The sequence below is a fragment of the Lissotriton helveticus genome, chromosome 10 (assembly GCF_964261635.1).
Source record: "Lissotriton helveticus chromosome 10, aLisHel1.1, whole genome shotgun sequence".
In the NCBI taxonomy this organism is placed as follows: domain Eukaryota; kingdom Metazoa; phylum Chordata; class Amphibia; order Caudata; family Salamandridae; genus Lissotriton; species Lissotriton helveticus.
The window spans coordinates 45644045-45666312 of record NC_136071.1 but is presented as its reverse complement, the minus strand read 5'-3'; the positions used below and the strand labels follow the sequence as shown (position 1 = coordinate 45666312).

General features: G+C 47.8%; 1 protein-coding gene across 1 annotated transcript in view; it reads left to right on the top strand.

Annotated features, from left to right (window-relative positions):
* Positions 1-22268, top strand: part of LOC144785337 (extracellular calcium-sensing receptor-like) — a 112520-nt gene that overhangs the window by 22154 nt on the left and 68098 nt on the right. The window contains exons 3-4 of the mRNA XM_078664299.1: positions 7693-7920; positions 17686-17809. Of these exons, the coding sequence (XP_078520425.1) occupies positions 7693-7920; positions 17686-17809 (352 nt within the window). The remainder of the gene's footprint in view (positions 1-7692; positions 7921-17685; positions 17810-22268) is intronic.

The window sequence follows — 22268 nt, the reverse complement described above, 5'->3', positions numbered from 1 at the left end:
CTGAGTCAAGCTAGACTCACCTTAGCTCAAGCTAAACTTGCCTTGGCAAGAGAGCAGAAATTAAGTGGCTTAGATGTCACTGGTGGCAGCAATTTTCCAAGAGAAAAAGACAGGGCCTATGACAATAGAAACCTGACTAAAATTGTGGCCCCCTTCAAAGAAGGGGATGACATCCACAAATGGATGACTGCTCTTGAGAGAGCCTGCATGGTACAGCAGGTTCCTGAGGAACAGTGGGCTGCAATTTTGTGGTACTCCTTTTCTGAGAAAGGGAGGGACAGGCTCCTCACAGTTAGACCTGAGGATGCCAAAAACTACTCTGTTTTGAAGAGTGCTCTCATTGAAGGGTATGGCCTAACCACTGAGCAATACAGGTTGTTGTTCAGAGACACCCAGAAAGCACAGACTCAAGACTGGACTGATTTCGTTGAGTGTGCCACTAAGGCTTTGGAGGGTTGGTTGCAGGGAAGTAAAGTTTCAGACTATACAGGATTGTACAATCTTATGATGAGAGAACAGATCCTTAATAACTGTACAAACCAGCTGTTGCATCAATACCTTATTGACTCTGATCTGACCTCTCCCCAAGAATTGGGAAAGAAGGCAGACAAATGGGTCAGAACAAGGATTAAGCAGAAACCCCAGAACCAAGGTGGTGACCAGAAGAAAACAGACCAGAAGGGTGGTAATCAGAATCAGAAAGATAAAGAAAAAGACCAGAAGTCTTCAGGCCCCCAAACTAATAGTAAGGAGGGTGGTTCCCAAAATGGTAACAAGAAGAAGAAGAACAAAGGTCCAAAGACACCTTGGTGTAATACCTGCAAATCAGTTTCACACTGGGGCAGTGAGTGCACCAAGGCAAATCCAGTTCCCACCACTACAGCTCCTAAAGCAACTGCAACCCCAAGTACAGTAAGCAGTGGTGGAACACAGTCCAAGGGTGTAGCTGGGTTGACCCTGGGTATTGAAGTAGGATCTGGCCTAGTCAGAGTCCCTACACAGGCAGTTCTCCTGTATGATGTGGACATTGAGTTGCCCACTGCAGTAAGCCCCACTAACCTGGGCAAATACAGGCAGACTCCCTTAATTAATGAGAAACTGGCTCAAGCATACAGGGACACATGTGCCAGTGTCACAATGGTGACACCTGACTTTGTGGACCCTGGACAGATTGTACTAGGAGAGAGCTACCTAGTAACCAACGCCAGCAACTCCACTACCTCCCATAGTGTGGCAGTTGTGAACTTCTCCTGGGGAGGGGTTGATGGCCTAAAGAAAGTTGTGGTGAGTGCAGACCTACCAGTAGACTGTCTGTTAGGCAATGACCTTGAAAGCTCAGCATGGTCAGAAGTGGAGTACAGGACTCATGCAGAAATGCTAGGGATTTCAGAGCATGTCCTTGCCATGACAAGGGCTCAGGCTAAGAAGTGCCTTCCTGAACCAGTGGTGGATCTTGAGACAATAGACCAGCCACAACCCAAGAGAAGGAGCAAGAGAGGAAAGGCCTCGCCTTCCACCTTGCCCCAGGTTGAGGATCAGGTTTCAGAGGAAACTGATTCTGCAGTCCAAGAGGAGACTGTCTCTGAGGAGCTTGAACCTGACCAGGTTGAGTTTCTGGGGACAGGGGGACCCTCAAGGGCAGACCTGAGGCAGGCTCAATTAGATTGCCCTTCCCTTGAACCCCTCAGACAGCAGGCTGCTGCTGAGGCTGCTGGGGATGCCCAAGGTACCCATACTGTGTATTGGGATGAGGGACTCCTTTACTCAGAGGCTAGAGCCCCCAAGCCTGGCATGACCAGGAGGTTGGTGATACCTCTGCAGTTTAGGGGATTCCTCCTTACCTTGGCCCATGATATTCCCCTTGCAGGACACTTAGGCCAGAACAAGACGTGGGACAGGCTTGTTCCACACTTTCACTGGCCTCACATGTCAGAGGATGTCAAGGAGTTTTGTCGCTCCTGTGTCACTTGCCAAGCCAGTGGTAAGTCAGGTGGCACAACAAAGGCCCCCCTAATACCACTACCTGTGGTGGGGGTCCCCTTTGAGAGAGTTGGAATTGATATTGTGGGTCCAATGGACCCCCAAACAGCATCTGGGAACAGATTCATACTGGTGGTAGTGGATCATGCCACCAGGTATCCAGAGGCTATTCCCCTAAGGACCACCACAGCACCTGTGGTGGCAAAGGCCCTCATTGCAGTTTTCTCAAGAGTGGGCTTTCCTAAGGAGGTACTATCAGATAGAGGGACGAATTTTATGTCCAGCTATCTGAAAGCAATGTGGAAGGAATGTGGAGTAAACTATAAGTTTACCACCCCATATCATCCACAGTGCAATGGGCTTGTGGAGAGATTTAACAAGACCCTTAAAGGCATGATAAAAGGATTACCAGAGAAGCTCAGGCGGAAATGGGACATTCTTTTACCCTGCCTGCTCTTTGCTTACAGAGAGGTCCCACAGAAGGGGGTTGGCTACAGCCCTTTTGAACTTTTGTTTGGCCACCCTGTGAGAGGTCCATTGTGTTTGGTGAAGGAAGGATGGGAGTTACCTCTCAAAAAGCCCAAACTAGACATAGTGGACTATGTACTTGGTCTCCGCTCCAGGATGGCTGAGTACATGGAAAGAGCATCCAAAAACCTGGAGGCCAGCCAAGAATTGCAGAAAGCTTGGCATGACCAAAAGGCTGTGCTGGTAGAGTTCCAACCAGGACAGAAGGTGTGGGTACTGGAGCCAGTGGCTCCAGCAGCACTCCAAGACAAATGGAGTGGACCCTATCCTATTATTGAGAAGAAGGGGGAAGTCACCTACTTGGTAGACTTTGGAACACCCAGGAGCCCTCACAGGGTAATCCATGTGAATCGCTTGAAAGCATTTGTGGACAGGGAGGACATGAGCTTGCTCATGGCCACAGATGGGGAACAGGAGGAAGAGAGTGACCCTCTCCCAGACCTGCTTTCTCAGAACCCTGATGATGGTTCAGTTGATGGAGTAGCCTTGGCAGGCAGCCTCACTGACCAGCAACAGATGGACTGCAGACAAGTTTTGCAGGCCCACAGGCATTTGTTTTCACTCACACCCAGCCAGACTGACTGGTGTACCCATGTTGTGGACACTGGTGACAGTCTGCCTGTCAAGAATAAGATCTACAGGCAACCTGACCATGTCAGAGACTGCATCAAGGCTGAGGTGCAAAAGATGTTAGAGCTTGGAGTGATTGAGCCATCAGAGAGCCCATGGGCCAGCCCAGTAGTCCTGGTGCCAAAACCTCATACCCAAGATGGTAAGAGAGAAATGAGGTTTTGCGTGGATTACAGGGGTCTCAATGCTGTCACTAGGACAGATGCTCACCCCATTCCAAGAGCAGATGAGCTCATTGACAGATTGGCTTCTGCCAAGTTTCTGAGCACATTCGATCTGACAGCTGGCTACTGGCAAATCAGACTAGCTGAGGAGTCAAAGGCCAAGACAGCATTCTCTACCCCTAGTGGACATTATCAGTTTGTGGTAATGCCCTTTGGTTTGAAGAATGCACCTGCCACTTTCCAAAGGTTGGTGAACCAAGTCCTTACTGGGTTGGATGACTTTTGTGCAGCTTATCTGGATGATATTGCTGTCTTTAGCTCCACCTGGGAGGATCACCTGATCCACCTGAAGAGAGTTTTGGAGGCCCTGCAAAAGGCAGGCCTAACTATCAAGGCCACTAAGTGCCAGATAGGGCAGAGTAAGGTTGTATACCTGGGCCACCTAGTTGGTGGAGGCCAGGTTCAGCCACTGGAGAGCAAAATCCAGGCCATACAGGACTGGGCTCCTCCAGTTACCCAGACACAAGTCAGAGCCTTCTTGGGCCTGACTGGGTATTACAGGAAGTTTGTGAAGAACTATGGGTCTATAGTGACACCCCTAAATGACTTGACATCCAAGAAGATGCCAAAAAAGGTTCAGTGGACAGTTAGCTGTCAGAAGGCATTTGAAGACCTGAAGAAGGCCATGTGCTCTGCACCTATCCTAAAGAGTCCTGACTACTCCAAACAGTTCATTGTTCAGACAGATGCTTCTGAGTTGGGGGTGGGAGCTGTGCTCTCACAACTTAATCAAGATGGTCAAGACCAGCCAATTGCTTTCATTAGCAGGAGGCTGACCCCAAGAGAAAAACGTTGGTCAGCCATTGAGAGGGAGGCCTTTGCTGTGGTTTGGGCATTAAAGAAGTTGAGGTCCTACTTGTTTGGAACTCACTTCCTGGTGCAAACAGACCATAAGCCCCTCTTGTGGCTTAATCAGATGAAGGGTGAAAATCCCAAACTGCTCAGGTGGTCCATTTCCCTACAGGGGATGGACTTTACAGTGGAGCACCGCCCAGGGACTGACCATGGTAATGCAGATGGTCTCTCCAGGTACTTCCACTTAGAACATGAAGACTTATCTGGTCAAGGTTAGTTTAATGTCCCTGCGTTTGGGGGGGGGTTGTGTAGGAGAGTAGGGTCTGCTATCCTATGGTCACCCCAAATTTTTGCTTTTTGCTTCACTGGTTTTCGACTACTGAGGCTGTGGGCCTGCTGATCAGACCCCCAGCCTGCTGTTCTCTCACTAAATTACTGACACATGTGCTATAGGCACATACCAATTGGAAATGGACTCCTTGTCAGCCCCTGTAGAATGCACTATAGGTGCACAGGGCATAGGAGCCACTAAGGCCTACCAGGGGCTGCAGCATATCTTTTGCCACCCCTGGCTGGTTCTTAAATTGACACAACTGGCTGATCACTCAGCTGGGGTAAGGTGGTGTACACACCCCTTGCTTAGATATAGTATACCTATGTCTAAACCTATATCTGGACACATGTAAACCTGTGAGCCACTCCTATAGTCAGGCCTCATCAATCCTGGAGGCTGAGTGCGTGGTTTCATGTGAGATGGAGCTCTAGCATGAGCTGAGCCTGTCTGCAGCCGTCGGGAACAAATCCCTAAGCTGTTTCAGGATAATGCCATACCATATACTATTAAGTGCCTTATAATCCTCGCGGTTATTTAGCAACTTTGGTTTGGCTTTATCAAAACATGTCGTGTAAGGTGTCATACGCTTTGGAATACCATCCCCTCGCCAGTTCTGGCGACGGGGATGGCATTCCACCCCTCTAGAGGGGTAAGACATGTTACTTTACTTTAATGCGGTTGATTTCTCCAAAGACCTTAAGATCCACAAAATGGATGCCTCTGCCACAGACAAATGTCTGGACCCCTGGAGCTGACCGAAACTCAGCCAAAGGGGTCCTGGACAAAGGGTTTCCTGTCACAGGAGGGTGTCACCACCCTCCAGACAGGAGATAGTGTATTGTAGCAGGGAGGTTTGAAAGAAACCAGACACTGCTTGGGGCGCACAAGGCTGCCCCTTGCATAATCCGGCCAAACCGGTTCTGGGGCACTCCAGCCCTCGTGCCAGGGCGGCCTGGATCAAAGGAAGGGGGTGTATCCACCCACTTCCTGGGTCCCACCCATAGGAGGGGACCTAGCAGGTAATCACGCCCACCAGATTCGAATAAGAGTGGGAGCAGTGCCAATGCACATCAGATTTCCTGGAAGAAACATTTGAAATGAAACTCTGGACCCTTGGACCTCCACTTCAACGTGGAAGCCCGAAGACTCTCCCTTGTGGTCAAGGAGTGACCACCCTGCAGCAGCAGGCACCATCCAGCCCTCGACGTCTACTTAGTTGCAGTTCCCGCCGGAACTCGAGCGACTGAGATCGACGAGATCAAGCCTGCCTGCCTTCTAACAGCCCGATCCACAGTCCCTGCAAAGCTGAGACCCGTGGAGGCGACCGGAAGCGTGGGGCACGCCATCTTGAATTGACCACGAGACGCTGACCGTGCAGCCCACGAGTGACCCTCGCAGCTGTACACCGGGGTTTGAGAAGCCCCCACCCTGAGCTACTCCTGAGCCGAAGTTCAGCCCTCCACACTCGACGAGTGCTGCGTGGGGCCCTCCTGCTCTATTTGGCTCAACGCGTTGGCCTGGTCCCTTGCCAGCTGGCTAGTGGTCCCTGTGCCGACGAAACAACTAAGAAGACTCGTGAATCTGGTTGCTCCAGATCCACACCAGCTCCCCTGAAAAGGAGCCCCGACTCTGACCTTCCTGGTCCGAGTGAGAAGCAATCTTCCGATCCCGCGTGGATTGCTCTTGCCAAGGCTTGTTTGCTCCAAACTTGAAGCCGACTGTACCGACGGTGAGAGCCTGCGTGGGACAGATCGTGACCTGCTCCTGGACGTCGCAGATGCCCCAGAGCCCACGTGACAGCGGAGAGAAGCTCCTCGACGACCACCTGATTGCGCCCGACATTGCCTGGTTCCGTCCTGGTTCCACCCTGGTCACTGCTGAGTGACCCAGACTCTGTCCCCTCTGCTTTCAGGTACCCTTCGACTTGAGTCCACCCTTGGACTCCACCGGACACTTCATCTTTAACCGCCTGCAGCCCTTTCAGCTTCAAGCACCAAGAGCCTGCGTGTCAGAACCCGACGCCACTTCGACCCTGTGCACCCACTTCCTGTGGGTGAGGTAACTTTGCTCCGCCGGTGTTCCCACACTGGTGCACACCTCTAGGGTCTGTGTGTTAAGTTTTGTTCCTCTAGGTTCAGCGGAAGTGTCCTTTAACCTTAACTTTACAACTTTTACGCACCATTGGTTAACATTGGTGCGTGCGTGCGCTTTCCGCACATCTCCCGAATCCCGAGGGCCATTCCCGACTTCAGCATTGCTTGTCCTGACTGCTCCCAGCGATTCCCTAGGCCCTAGGCCTAACCACTGCTCGAGTGGCATCTCTTATACCACTTGTTTAGTATATGGTTTGAGTGGCCCCCTGCCCTCATCCATAATTGTGCAACTTTGTATGTTTAAACAGTGCTTTTGATTTAACGCTTGTGCCCCTTTATTCATAAAGAATACTGGGGATTGTTTTTAGTAATAAACACATATATTTTTATAATATATACTTGTGTGGTGTCCTTTCATTTGGTATTACAGGATTGTATGTGGTAAAACAGCTCGCTTAACACGACCTCTTAAGTTAAGCCTTTAGGCTGCTTAGTCCATGCTACCCCTAGGATAGCTTGTCTAATAAGGTTGACTTACAACCAGACACCATAAGGGATTGTTTGGTCAGGTAGTAGGTGGTTCCAGAATTGGAAACATCCCCTACCAGGCCAACTTCTCACAACGCAACTCAGCAGAACAACTTTGCTTGCTGTCCTGCCTTAGTAAACCTGGGCCTTTGGTCTGACCTGCAAAGTTTCACTCTGCAGGAGCTGGTAATACCTATTACTCTCAGTGATATTCCTTGTACTTTTTCTGCAATGGCTGTCATTAACTGTAGAAAAATACCCTTGTCCATCACTGGGCAAGAGCATGCACAGAAGTCCACATCTTTCTTCAGTGATCTTGCAGCAGAGTGCTGGGTACCCATCTGGAAGCACTGTGAGGTTGTACCATTTCCATTAGGTTTTTTGTACATCATTTATGCCACGTGCTTGCCTTATTGTTAAAAACAAATTACAATTAGAAGGAAAAGCTATGAGTTATGGAAAGCAACCAGAGGAGACTTGCCAAATTTTCTTGGTTTCTTAAGAAAATAAGGGGTAGTATGTCTGAAAGCTAAAACACATGCATCACTCTTCCTAATGGAATGTTATCATTTGTACACAGATGTTGCACTATGTGAAGAATACACGCTGGAAGATCTCAGCTGGAAGCGAGGCCTTCTTCGATGCCAACGGAGACTCCCCACCCTTCGTTGACCTGTTGTACTGGCACATGACATCCAGCAACACCAGCAGCTTTGTCAGGGTGGGCACCTATGATGGAAGGGCCCCCGCGGGTCACCAACTCAATGTCAACATCAGCGCCATTCACTGGGGTGGAAAGTACACAGAGGTGAGAATGAGGACGACCATCTCCTGAGCAACCTACATGATGAGTTTGTTTCTCAAAGTATGTCTATAATGGTGACTGGACGGGGGTTGTGAGCCCCCGCTTCATTGGCTGAAGTGGGGGTGAGGCTGATACTCAGTCTCCCACAGCTATTTCCACATGCAGGTCACATTTACAGGACCAAACTCAGTCGCTGCTACCGTAAATAAGAAATGGTGGGGCGTGAAGGCGCCCCGATTCACTATAAACTCAGGAGCACAACCAGTACACTCCTCTTCGCTTTCCTTAGCAGGAAAAGGAAGGACTTCCTTCATGCTTACGAAACGCATTTCCAACCAATCCTGGAGCTGGTTTCATGCTGTTAAAGCAGCTCCAGGATTGGTGGGAGCAGGCTAACCTAGCGTGCGCTATGAGGCTGGGGACCTGTGCCAGCAACCCACAGGCTGTTTCACAGTCCATTGGATTGCTGGGTCTACAGTGTGCATGTCGGATAGGATAGCTGTAGATAGCCGACCAATCTGACATGCAGACTATAGGCTAGTGCCGCCATCCTGCATTTGCATTTTTCAGCCCCGCCCCCACCCTCTCACTGTACACAGTGTGAGCCAGTGCAGTGGCAAATAAATAAAATGGTATTGACATGCCATTTGCATTTATTTGGGTTTGCAGGCAGGCCGACTGTCGGGATTGGCAGTAGCGCAAGGAAGAAGAACGCCACTAAACTTGTTCTTGTGCCAAGCGGAGACGATGTCTGAAGCTAAGCCCCCCAATTCCTCCCGACACGACCCCCAACAGAGAAGAATATACTCTCTGCGTGAATTCGTGCCCCGGGGAAAAAAGGGGAAGGGGATAAAAGAATAAAGAGGCTGTATTTTCGGTATTCCTCTCAAGGGCGTGGTATACACTCTGCGCTGGGTGCGTAAGACCTTCAAGGCGGCATATAGGGTGATAAAGCAAAAGATTACTTTTTGTTCAATTGTACTCTATTTACAAAATATTGTTCGTCCCCTCTTCCTACTCACCAAGGTCTCACAGCCCGCTGCAATAACAGATGCTCTGTACTGAATTTCTAATCCTTAGCTTAGATCTAGTTTCTGCCCAACATCCGAGAGGTAATGTCAGCAAACAAATACTTCCCCAAAAGGTGCACAGTCTTAGAATGCTGCAATACAACTAAGCAAAATAGTCACTAGACAAAGGGTGTTTCGTCTCCCCTGTTTAACAAGGCGTTCTTACAGTCACAACACTGGTTCCTTAGATCATTATAAGTGGTACCACTTCGTGTCCGTAATTGAAAGCAATTGCCTGGCACTTTCCAAACATGCTCCAAGGAAAATGAAATCAAGCTGTGTCCAAACAAACACTACGGCATTCCTCAGCAAGAATCCCTCGCTAAAACTGAAAGCAATTGCACCGGACGCGTCTTACTCTCAGACGCGGTACACAGTTTAAATGCTTTTCTTTTACTCACGTGCTATTAAACGCGTCTCCGCGCGTTTAACATGCATCGCGGCTTCTCTTTCCAACAGGGATTTTTCGGTTCTCCAGGAAAAAGGTCAGGGTGAAGGAGGCGAGCCCGCTCTCCCTCCGCTGTACTACGTGGTGATTGTCATAAACACCCTCCGATACTCCAGAGGTCTGGGCTTTACCACGTCCAAAACGAGAAAGCTGGAACTCTCCAACGAGGCTTGAGTCTTCACGCTGGAATCCGGCGGGGATCACCATCCGCCATTCCTATCTGTAAGCAGGTTAATTGACAAGCACCTTTCCCCTGTGAAGGAGGGGCTTATGTCTGCAGAAAAGGTCCCAAGGCATGCTGGTAGCTGTAGTCCTAGGGACACTACCCGCTTTTCGTGCATGATAGGGCATCAGTCCCTTCAACCTCAGATTCGCTACAGAACCCCCTCTCAAGGACAGCCGACCCGGCGGTCATCCCGGCCTACCCGGGTGCAATTCATGGAACAGATCCACCAACACCGGACAGTTGAGATTGCTCACAGGTTCCCAGGTTCTCTCCTCAGGCCCATAACCCTTCCATTCCACCAGATACTGAACCTTACCTCTAACCATACGAGAGTCAAGAATGGACTGTACTTCATATTCCTCCTGCCCATCCACCTCAACATGGAGGGGCCTATCCGAGAGTCTCATACCAGGAGGACAAGGTTGAAGGAGGGAAACATGAAATACTGGATGGATCTTCCATGAGCCAGGAAGGGACAATTTCATAGCCACTGGGTTGATAACCTCGACTACACTATATGGCCCTACATATTTAGGCTTCAACTTATTCTCCCCTTTTAGATGAAGGTTTTTTGTGGAAAGCCATACCCTGTCCCCCACCTTGTAATCTGGTTCGAGTGTCCTTCTCCTATCTGCAAAGCGTTTCTGTGAGGACTGAGCAGTGGCCAGGCTATGCTTTGCAGCGATTAACACCGCCTTGAGATGTGCGTGGTGTTCATGTATGCTAGGTAAAGGTGAGTGCACAGGTACTTCGAATGGGAGTGCATTAGGGTGATAGCCAAAAAGACAAAAAAAAGGGGGACAACCCAGAGTGGAGTGTATAGCGTTATTATAGGCAAATTCTGCCATCCAAATCAACTTAGTCCATTCCATGTTATTCTGCACGGTAAAACAATGAAGATACTGCTCTAGCGTCTGATTCAGGTGTTCCGTTTTACCATCAGTCTGGATATGGTAGGAGGAGGAGAGTCGTGCATCGATATCCAAAGTTTTCCAAAGAGTCTTCCCGAAACGGGAAGTAAACTGGGTTCCTCTGTCGGTTATAAGCACACAAGGAATGCCATGAGCGCGAACAATATGCTGAAGGAACACCACTGCCAGTTCCGCTGAGGTGGGCAGGCCAGCCAACGGTATAAAATGCCCCATTTTTGTCAAATGGTCTACCACCACCAAGATCACAGTCATTTCATCGCAAGGTGCCCTTTCGACTACGAAGTCCATTGATAGAGTATGCCAGGGTTTTGGAGGAATAGGTAAAGGTCTAAGAAGTCCAATAGGTTTTACATGAATGGACTTTCCTTGAACACAGACAGCACAGTTCTTTATAAAATACCGTACATCTTCTCGGAATCGGGGCCACCAAAAGGAACGTTCCACGCTAGCAATGGTTTTATAAATCCCCAAATGTCCACCCAACGGGGAATCATGAATCCATCTTAACACTTGTTGTTGCAATGTCTCTGTTGGGACATAGATAGCAGAGCCTTGATAGGCAAGATCGTCTTTTTCTACACGATGTTCAGGATCTTCCTGTACCCATTCCTGTAGGTTGGTGTCAGCTAGGGCGATTCGCACATCTTCCAGAAACTCCTGTGAAGATAACAAGGCTACTGATAAGGTCGGATCACCCGTTTCAGTCAAGATCAATGGGGGTTCGTTAGTACTGGAATCTCGCTGTTCTTCTGTTTCGCCAATGCGAGAAAGGGCATCTGCCTTCCCGTTTTGTGGCCCTGGTTTATACTTGATGACGAAATCGAAATCGGAGAAGAACAGTGTCCATCGTAGTTGTCGAGGAGTAAGCGCCTTTGCAGTTTTCAGAAACAGCAAGTTCCTATGATCAGTATAGATTTCGACTGTATGAACCGCTCCCAATAAATAATGGCGCCATTCCTCACAAGCTCTTTTTATCGCAAGAAGTTCCTTATCCGAGATGACGTAATTGATCTCACAAGGAGTGAGCTTCTTCGAAAAATAAGCAACAGGATGTAGTTGGCCGGTTACAGGATGACGTTGAGATAAAATCCCTCCGACTGCAAATTGAGATGCATCCGTTTCAAGCACAAAGGGTATCTGAGGATCGGGATGGCGAAGGATAGGAGCCCTAGTGAACTGGTCTTTCAAAAACTGAAACGATCTAGCTGCCTCCTCGCTCCAAACAAACAGGGTATTCTTTCTCAAAAGGCTGGATATTGGATGGATGATTTTGGAGAAATCTTTAATAAATCGCCTGTAATAATTGGCGAAGCCAAGGAAACTCTGCACAGATTTGACGTTCTGAGGGGTACTCCAACCTGTGATAGCATCAACCTTACTAGAGTCCATTGTAAATCCTTGTGCGTTGATGACATAACCAAGGAATGAGACTTCTTTCACATGAAACAGACATTTCTCAAGCTTTGCATAAAGTGAATTAAGCTGCAGTTTACTGAGCACGGTTTTCACATGTTCGATATGCTCCGGAAGGGTAGATGAATAGATCAAAATGTCGTCTATGTATACGACGCAGAAGGTCTCCAGACATCCTCTCAACACCTCATCCATAAAAAACTGGAAAGAGGCAGGGGCCTTACAGAGCCCGAATGGCATCAGTCTGTATTCGAACAGCCCACATTTTGTTTGAAACGCAGTTTTCCACTCATCCCCTCTCTGGACCCTTACCAAATGATAAGCCCCTCGAAGGTCAAGTTTAGTAAAGAAACGGGCTCCCTTCAGCTGGTCCAAGAGCACTGGTATTAAAGGGAGAGGGTAGCGATTCTTGACTGTTACTCTATTGATAGCCCTATAATCGTTACAGGGCCTCAATTCGTCGCAATCTTTCTTCGAAATAAAAAACATTGGGGATGAAGCAGGGGAGGTTGAATGCCGGATAAAACCGGTTGCCAGAATTTCATCAATGTAGTTCCTCAAGTACTGCGTCTCCTTTTCAGTCATGGCATACACCCGACTACATGGAATATCTGCTCCGGGCATTAGTTCGATGCGGCAATCATAAACCCGATGTGGAGGCAGGTCGGTAGCCTTTTGTTTATCGAACAAGGAACGATATTCCTTGTACTCCTCAGGAAGGATGGTGGCACAGCAATAATGTACTCCAGAACATTCTGTCGCCAGACACACAGATGGTGTGGTGCGGATAACGTTGGAGCAAGGCATTTCCTGACTACAATTCTCCTTACAATAATCCGACGACAGGGTAATTGTGCGAGCCGCCCAACTGACTTTAGGATCGTGGAGAGTCAACCACGGCATGCCCAAGATAAGACGGAATTGGGTTGCATCTATAAGGTCAAATTGGATATGTTCTTGGTGATTCTGGCTCGTCTGCATCAACAATGAACGCGTAGGGTACGACACAGGACCAGATGACAGGACGGTTCCGTCTACTGCTTTCACCAGCTCAGGTCTGTCCCAATTTCCATGGTGTATTCCTGATCTATGTAATTTCCGGTGGCACCAGAATCAAGCAATGCGTCTATGTCCAAGGCGTCTTGGGAGTTGACCCACAGGGTGACTTTCAGATTCATATGTGCTACCGCTGGATGTAGAGTGTTAGCAAGCGTAGGTGAGATCGTTTGTGGTTGATAACCCAAGGCAGAGACCTCTTCCTGATTTGGGCTTTCTAGTTTTCCGCCGGACTTCCTGATATTACAATTGCCTGACTTCGCGGCACAAAAGGTCGTCCAGGCAGAGCATTCCTTGCTCTGCAATCCTTTATGAAATGCCCTCCTTTGCCACAGTACAGGCATTGCTTCAATCGTCGTCTCTTCTCCTTTTCTTCCAGTGAAAGGGGGCCCGTATGCCTCCTATCTGCATAGGCTCTACCCCTTCAGGCACCTTAGGATGATCTTCAGTAGAGCTTTTTATGCGAGGATAGAAGTAACGACCTTCTCCTCTGTTCTTATCCCCTCTCCGTTCCAGGAGTCTATGGTCTAACTGGACTGTCAGATCTATAAGGTCTTCACAGGAGGTAGGTAGTTGCACTACTTGTGCCAAAACGTCTTTGAGCTCCCCTCGTAATCCTTGATAGAATATGGATATTCTTTTTGCAGGAGGCCATTCTGTTTCGACCACTAGCCGATTAAAGGACGTGATATACGACAGCAAGTCTTGGGACCCTTGTCGCAATGTTAACAATTCTCTGTCTAAGGACAGCATATGTGATTTTCTATCAAACAATTTTCGCAGTTCCAGACAAAATTCAGCAAAACTGTGCAACACAGGATCGTTCGTTTCTAGTAGCGGAATAGCCCAACTTGCGGTATTGCCTCCAATATACGACATCATAAATGCCGTTTTTGCAGAGTCATCCTGAAACACCTCAGGTTTGCATAAAAAGTGTAACCTGCACTGGTTCAAAAAAGGTCTCAAACTTCCTGGGGTCCCCATAGAATCTTTCTGGGGGCGCCAACGGGATACCAGTGCTTTGTATGACATGTACTGTAGGGACAGAATCCGAAGGGGAGGATGTTGTTGGAGGAGTCACAAAAAACCCACCCCCCTCAGCTCCCAGCAAAGGAGTGTGTGCAGTAGATACAAGAGGTGGCAGAGTAGCTAGCTTGATATAGGGAACCCCTCCAGGGCCCTTACGTGCTAGTCCTGACACTTCTTTCCGCAGGATACCAACTTCCTTATATAGGACTTGATTCTCACTTCTGGACGTGTTGACCTCCTGCTGCAAAGCCGCCAGGCTCTCCACTACGGATTTCAACACGTTCCCAATATCCATCGTCTAGGCCGGGCTTGTATACTTGGGCTTGTCAATCTGTCGGGATTGGCAGTAGCGCAAGGAAGAAGAACGCCACTAACCTTGTTCTTGTGCCAAGCGGAGACGATGTCTGAAGCTAAGCCCCCCAATTCCTCCGGACACGACCCCCAACAGAGAAGAATATACTCTCTGCGTGAATTCGTGCCCCGGGGAAAAAAGGGGAAGGGGATAAAAGAATAAAGAGGCTGTATTTTCGGTATTCCTCTCAAGGGCGTGGTATACACTCTGCGCTGGGTCCGTAAGACCTTCAAGGCTGCATATAGGGTGATAAAGCAAAAGATTACTTTTTGTTCAATTGTACTCTATTTACAAAGTATTGTTCGTCCCCTCTTCCTACTCACCAAGGTCTCACAGTCCGCTGCAATAACAGATGCTCTGTACTGAATTTCTAATCCTTAGCTTAGATCTAGTTTCTGCCCAACATCCGAGAGGTAATGTCAGCAAACAAATACTTCCCCAAAAGGTGCACAGTCTTAGAATGCTGCAATCCTGCGTACGTCCGCCACCCCAGAGGTGGAGGGAGCCTCCGCAGGGGCAGCGATGTTCCCTCCGTGCAAATTAGGATGTGACCGCCATCCTGGCGGTCACATCCTGTATGTTTAACATTGCGGCGGATGCTGCTTGAAGCAGCACCCGCAGCAATGTTAAAAATGCAAGCAGTGCATTTGCATGCACAAAGCGGCAGGCACCGCGCGGTGCCTGCCGCTTCATGCATGCAAATGCAGGGGGGTACCATAGGTACCCCCCATGTGCACCCCCACCCCGCCTTCACCCTGGGGCCCCGCAACGGGCCCTCAAAGAAAAGACCGTATGCCTTTTTGTGGCGGCATTGCCGCCGCGGAAAGGCATGTTCCAGCGCATATCCTAATATGGCTGGCGGTGTCTGATAGACACCACCACCATATTAGAGCTTTTCCGCCGCGGTCTCGCGGCGGAAAAGCGGCGGACGGTCTACCCGTCTGCGGATGACCCCCGGCCATCCTAATCTGGCGGGGGTCTTCCAACACACCGCAGCGGTGAATCCGCATCCTCCGGGCCGGCGGTGGCTTCCGCCAGCCCGGAGGATGCGGATTCACCAAAATCGTAATCGGGCCCTTAGTTTGCATAGCTTTCTTTAGTTTTTCTTTATTAATGTATCTTAGCTGATGCTTGCACTACAAAGAAAACCACCACCTTTTTTTAGACGGCATATCAGACTTTATTTTGATGCAAAGATAATTCTCTGTTAAAGTGCTCAAAGATCAGTCTGACAAAGTGCAGGTCCAAGGGTGGTTTATGGGAAATTATATAACTTCAGTGGACTTTAAGGTTTCTGTGTAGCGTACTTCAGGAGCTTTGAATTACACTAGTGGACAGTAACACCAGATACTCGAGTCTCATTTACAATAGTTTGATGCAGGGCAGCACTGCACGCCATTTTGCTGTGCTGCCTTACGTCAACCGAAAGTGCAGCAATATGCTGTATCTATGAGATTGATTGATTCCGATGCTCCGTCCATCACCACCCCCCTTTTGTACCGCTTTGGCCGCCATAAGTGTGGCAGGGTATGCTCAGATGTGAGTCCCTTGCTCGCTTGGCCACTGGATTCAAGCAAGCCGGGCTGAGGACGGCTGCAGTGCCAGAAACCGGTCCTCGGGGCTTGTTTCCGGTCTAGGGAGGGCATGGCTTGGCAGTTTGGGCTGGACTGTTTCCATGGGGCACAGGGTCAGACTGATTTGCATGTGGCCATGTCCGAGCTGGGGTGGCAGAGTGGGCTAAAGAACGGTGATGGATTAAACCCAGATCTCTTGACTGGGTGTGAGTGTTTGATTGATTCAGATGCTCCGTCCATCACCACCCCCTTTTGTATCTATGAGATAGACTGCAATCCTGTCCTCTTCCACTGCTCTGACGCTCAAATTACTGCCTTGCACCAATGCAGGCATCCTTGCACCAGAATGCAGTACACAAAGAAATAGGAAAGAATGAGGAGAAATACAGTAATTTCTCCTCGTTAGGCCTCCCCAGGGGACGCGCACAGTTTTGATGCATTCCCAGAATAATGCTATGTTGTAAATCTGGGAATGTGTTTTGCGTGGGAACACCCAACACAATACCCATGGCACACAGGGTGGCTTTGTGTGGTCTTGTAGATATGGGTATGTACTGTGCACCACCAGAGCTTCAAAGAAAGTGATGCTCTGGCAGAACACAAGGTTTGTAAATTAGCTCCTCAGCCTGTTTCTCCTAAGCCACCATCTGCCCAAACTCTCTCCTTCCTAGTGAGATGTGTACCTGTGTGTGTGCAGTGGACTTGAATGATAGCACTGCAGCCATCATGTGTTGTGAGTGCATTGTGGGGGATGTGTCTGTGTGAATGTAATATTAACACTGTCTGTTGTGAGTGCACGGTAAGTGGTTGACAGGTTGAAAGTTGTGCCTGTGTAAGTGCAAAGTGAGGCATGTAGCAATCTGAGTGCAGTGTGAGGGAAGTGCTTATGGGAGAACCTCAGCGTGAGTGCGGGGTCCCTGCATGTTATGTCTGAGTATGCATGCAGCTTTCAAGGGCCTAACCTATTGGCTTTGGTAATGCCTTTTGGAGTTATGGCTTTGAAGGGCAGAAATGCAGTGCAGGAAGTGGAAATACAATAGAGTGTGCTTGAGAATTGTAGTGAGTTGGATATGGCAGATGCAGACTCAGACTCTGTCGAATGAGGTTGAGGAGTGTAAGGGGCAGCTGGCAGACTGAAGTGTCACTCCAGTGAGTTTGCAACCTAGCTACACCACTGGATACAATGGTTGTCTATTCAAAATATAGGTCTTGCTACCATACGTACATCTCGACCTAGTAATGTCAATTACAAGGTAGTATAGTAATACACTGGTTGCATTTGTCTATATGTAACCTGCTACTAATGAATGCCACAGCTAGCTGGATTTACCTCCCATGTAACTGGCTTCATTTAAGCAAACATCCATTTGGCTCCTTCTCCTCAATGACCCTCTGCAAGTGCTGTAATGCCACATGTAAATAAGGTATATCTAGACACTCCAGTGGACAGCCTGTTTAATATGACACATTATTTCTTGATCCTGGAAGTCACTTACTCTCCTTAAATGAAATATCTTGCCATTAATTTATGTTCCAATGTGAATGTATTCTCTATCTCTCTCTGTCTTTGTGCATTTCTTCTTTTGCTCTCTCATCTCTATTTTACCCTCCACTTCTCTGTCTCAATGACTCTCCCTCACACAGACTCTATTGTTGTCTCTCTCACAGGCTCCAAGGTCAGTCTGCAGTGAAACATGTCCCCTTGGACACAGGATATCTGCTGCTCTCGGACGTCCTAGCTGCTGTTTCCACTGTTTACCCTGCTCTGATGGGAGCATCACTAATCAGACAAGTGAGTTCAAATCCTATATTTCCAAAACAGCACAAAGCAGTTGGAAAGCAGTTCCAAAATGTCTGTATGAGTAATAAGTTCATCTCAGGCAAAGAGTAGATATCCCAGCAAGCCCATGAGATAGAGCATAGAGTGCAGGTCAGAGAAATGCCATAAATAAATGAATGTGTAGCAAGCAACAGTAAGGCAGAAAAATTCACCTAAATTGTGTACATAACATAAGCTGCTGAGCTTGCTTCCTGGCCATTGGAGGTCTCCAGTCTTCACCACTAGGATTTCACAAAAGGTATTTCTACTACCATAGTGCAACCTGGAATTTACCTAAAATCCAAGTGACAGGTGAAGCAGGAGTCAACTATGAGTACGGAGCAATCATATGTTTTCCTTCACAATTTACATGTAATAGTCCCACTCATATGATAAATACTCTGTTCGGTCATCTTCACATCCACATAGATGAGCGAATAGAGGAACTAAGCTGAATACTGAGTTTCTTTATAAGATTATGAAACTGCAGGGTGACTTGCAATATCAATATCATGAACGATAGGGGGTAATTTATTTCTTATAATACATGGTCAACATTTACATACCAGGTGCATAGCTCTTTCACTATGAAAGAGAGTACATGTTTCTAAACATTAAGAATAAAAATAGGTTCTCTCGTGCAAAGTTAAACACACCATATTAGAATCAGTTTAATACAAGTCAGTTCTTTTAAATACAATATCACAGTAGCTTGAAATGTGTCGGCACATAAAGAAACATTCTAACTTTTAAATGTTTACCTAAAAAGTGCAAAAAATAAGCATGTTGCCATAAATATCTCCTTTCTGCTTGTCACTGTACAGCTACAAAAACAGAGCAGAAGAATGAAAATCTACATTTCATTTTCATTCTTTAAACAGTTGCCTTAATTATGCTCCATGGCCTGATCTGCCTGTCCCCTTTGCTGCTGGCTGTGGGTAGGCCTCAGTCACACACGCAGAGACCTACTGACAGACTCATGCACCCACTCCCAGACCCACTGAGACACTCACACACTCTCTCACAGACCCACTCAGAGTCTCATGCAACCACTCACAGACCCACTCACCCAGTCACAGAACCACTCGGACAGTCACTCACCCACTCAGAGACCCACTCAAAGACTCACACACCCACTCACAGACCCACTCAGAAACTCATGCACCCACTGGTAGACTCACAGAGAAATTCATGCACTCACTTACAGATCCACTCAGAGACTAATACACCCTGTCAAAGACCCACTGAGACACTCACAGACCCAGTTAGAAACCCATGGATCCACTCACAGATGCATTCAAACACTGACGTACCACCTCACATTCTCCCTCAGTGACTCATACACCCACTCACAGACCCACTCAGAGACTTATGCACCTATGCATAGACCCACTGCCACAATTATGCACCCACTCACAGACCTACACGGACACTTACATATCCACTCACAGGCCCACTCAGAGACTCACAGTTCTACTCACAAACCCCCTCAAAAACTCATACATCCTCTGACAGACCAACTCAGAGAGTAATACACTCATTCACAGACCCACTCAGAGACTTATGCACCTATGCATAGACCCACTGCCACAATTATGCACCCACTCACAGACCTACACGGACACTCACATATCCACTCACAGACCCACTCAGAAACTCACAGTTCCACTCACAAACCCCCTTAAAAACTCATACATCCTCTGACAGACCCACTCAGAGAGTAATACACTCATTCACAGACCCACTCAGAGACTTATGCACCTATGCACAGACCCATTGCCACAGTTATGCACCCACTCACAGACCTACACGGACACTTACATATCCACTCACAGGCCCACTCAGAGACTCACAGTTCTACTCACAAACCCCCTCAAAAACTCATACATCCTCTGACAGACCAACTCAGAGAGTAATACACTCATTCACAGACCCACTCAGAGACTTATGCACCTATGCACAGACCCATTGCCACAGTTATGCACCCACTCACAGACCTACACGGACACTCACATATCCACTCACAGACCCACTCAGAAACTCACAGTTCCACTCACAAACCCCCTCAAAAACTCATACATCCTCTGACAGACCCACTCAGAGAGTAATACACTCATTCACAGACCCACTCAGAGACTTATGCACCTATGCACAGACCCATTGCCACAGTTATGCACCCACTCACAGACCTACACGGACACTTACATATCCACTCACAGGCCCACTCAGAGACTCACAGTTCTACTCACAAACCCCCTCAAAAACTCATACATCCTCTGACAGACCAACTCAGAGAGTAATACACTCATTCACAGACCCACTCAGAGACTTATGCACCTATGCATAGACCCACTGCCACAATTATGCACCCACTCACAGACCTACACGGACACTCACATATCCACTCACAGACCCACTCAGAAACTCACAGTTCCACTCACAAACCCCCTCAAAAACTCATACATCCTCTGACAGACCCACTCAGAGAGTAATACACTCATTCACAGACCCACTCAGAGACTTATGCACCTATGCATAGACCCACTGCCACAATTATGCACCCACTCACAGACCTACACGGACACTTACATATCCACTCACAGGCCCACTCAGAGACTCACAGTTCTACTCACAAACCCCCTCAAAAACTCATACATCCTCTGACAGACCCACTCAGAGAGTAATACACTCATTCACAGACCCACTCAGAGACTTATGCACCTATGCATAGACCCACTGCCACAATTATGCACCCACTCACAGACCTACACGGACACTCACATATCCACTCACAGACCCACTCAGAAACTCACAGTTCCACTCACAAACCCCCTCAAAAACTCATACATCCTCTGACAGACCCACTCAGAGAGTAATACACTCATTCACAGACCCACTCAGAGACTTATGCACCTATGCATAGACCCACTGCCACAATTATGCACCCACTCACAGACCTACACGGACACTTACATATCCACTCACAGGCCCACTCAGAGACTCACAGTTCTACTCACAAACCCCCTCAAAAACTCATACATCCTCTGACAGACCCACTCAGAGAGTAATACACTCATTCACAGACCCACTCAGAGACTTATGCACCTATGCATAGACCCACTGCCACAATTATGCACCCACTCACAGACCTACACGGACACTCACATATCCACTCACAGACCCACTCAGAAACTCACAGTTCCACTCACAAACCCCCTTAAAAATTCATATATCCTCTGACAGACCCACTCAGAGAGTAATACACTCATTCACAGACCCACTCAGATACTCATCCACCTGCTCACAGAAAAACTCAGCCACTCACCCATTCAATCCCCACTCAGAGACACATACACCCACTAACAGACACACTGTGATACTCACATATTCACTCACATACACACTCAGAGACTCATGCACCCACTCACATACCCACTCACAGATTCTTACCACTACTCACATTTTCACTAAGGAACTGATATATGTACTTATAGGCCTACTCAGACTTGTACATCCACCTATTCACCCAGTTAGACACAAACAAAATGAGTCCCAAAGTGTTTATAATATGTATAGTATGAAAATAATAGTTATACATTCTAAATGTGTTATTGTACATTGAATTTGTGCTTTTGCTTTGTGGAGCTGCTACAGAGTCGCAACTCCAGATTTTTTTTAAGTAAAAGGATTTAAAATAAGTATTATTTAGTTTTGGGCAATAGGGTGGCTCTGAGGGTAGCCTTTTTTTCATTGTAAATGTGTGTCAGCTACTTATAAGACCGGATGCAAAGTTTCAAGTTTCTGAGAAACACCATGTTGCCTTCATCTGTAAAGTGAACTCCATCACTTCTGTTAATTCCATGCATGTGAAAATGAGGATTGTTGTTGTAGCTAGAGTCCATGTTAAGATCTCTGAGGAATGCAGGATTAGCTTTATTAACATGTTTCCTGACTTTGTCAATCTGTGGACAGAACTGATTTGACCACTTCCATTTCTGCCTTTGGCATATATTGGAGTAAACCAAGACAGTGCAAGGGAAAGTGCCATTAATTGGCAAAAGGTTTCCTTCATTGTGATTTCCGAGCCAACCCCAGTAAGAATGCCAAATTCATTGACACCACTATGCACTATTAAGAGGTCTGGATGATCGCAATCTGCAATGCTCTCGACCAAAGGCAGCAACTGCTGACACTTTGACCCTCTCTGGTCAATCCATTTAATATCCACATTACCCAAACCCAAGTCGCTGTCAATACCATACTTTCTAGCACACTCTCTGGCCCAGAAGATGTAGCTGTGACCCACAATCCACACTCTAAGCATTTTCTAGGAAGGAGCAGCAGCAATCAGGGGATGGCTGCAGCTGAATGTGACAGACGGTAGAATGAAAGACAGTTAAAATGGAGGAGTGGAGTTGGTTTCACAAAATTA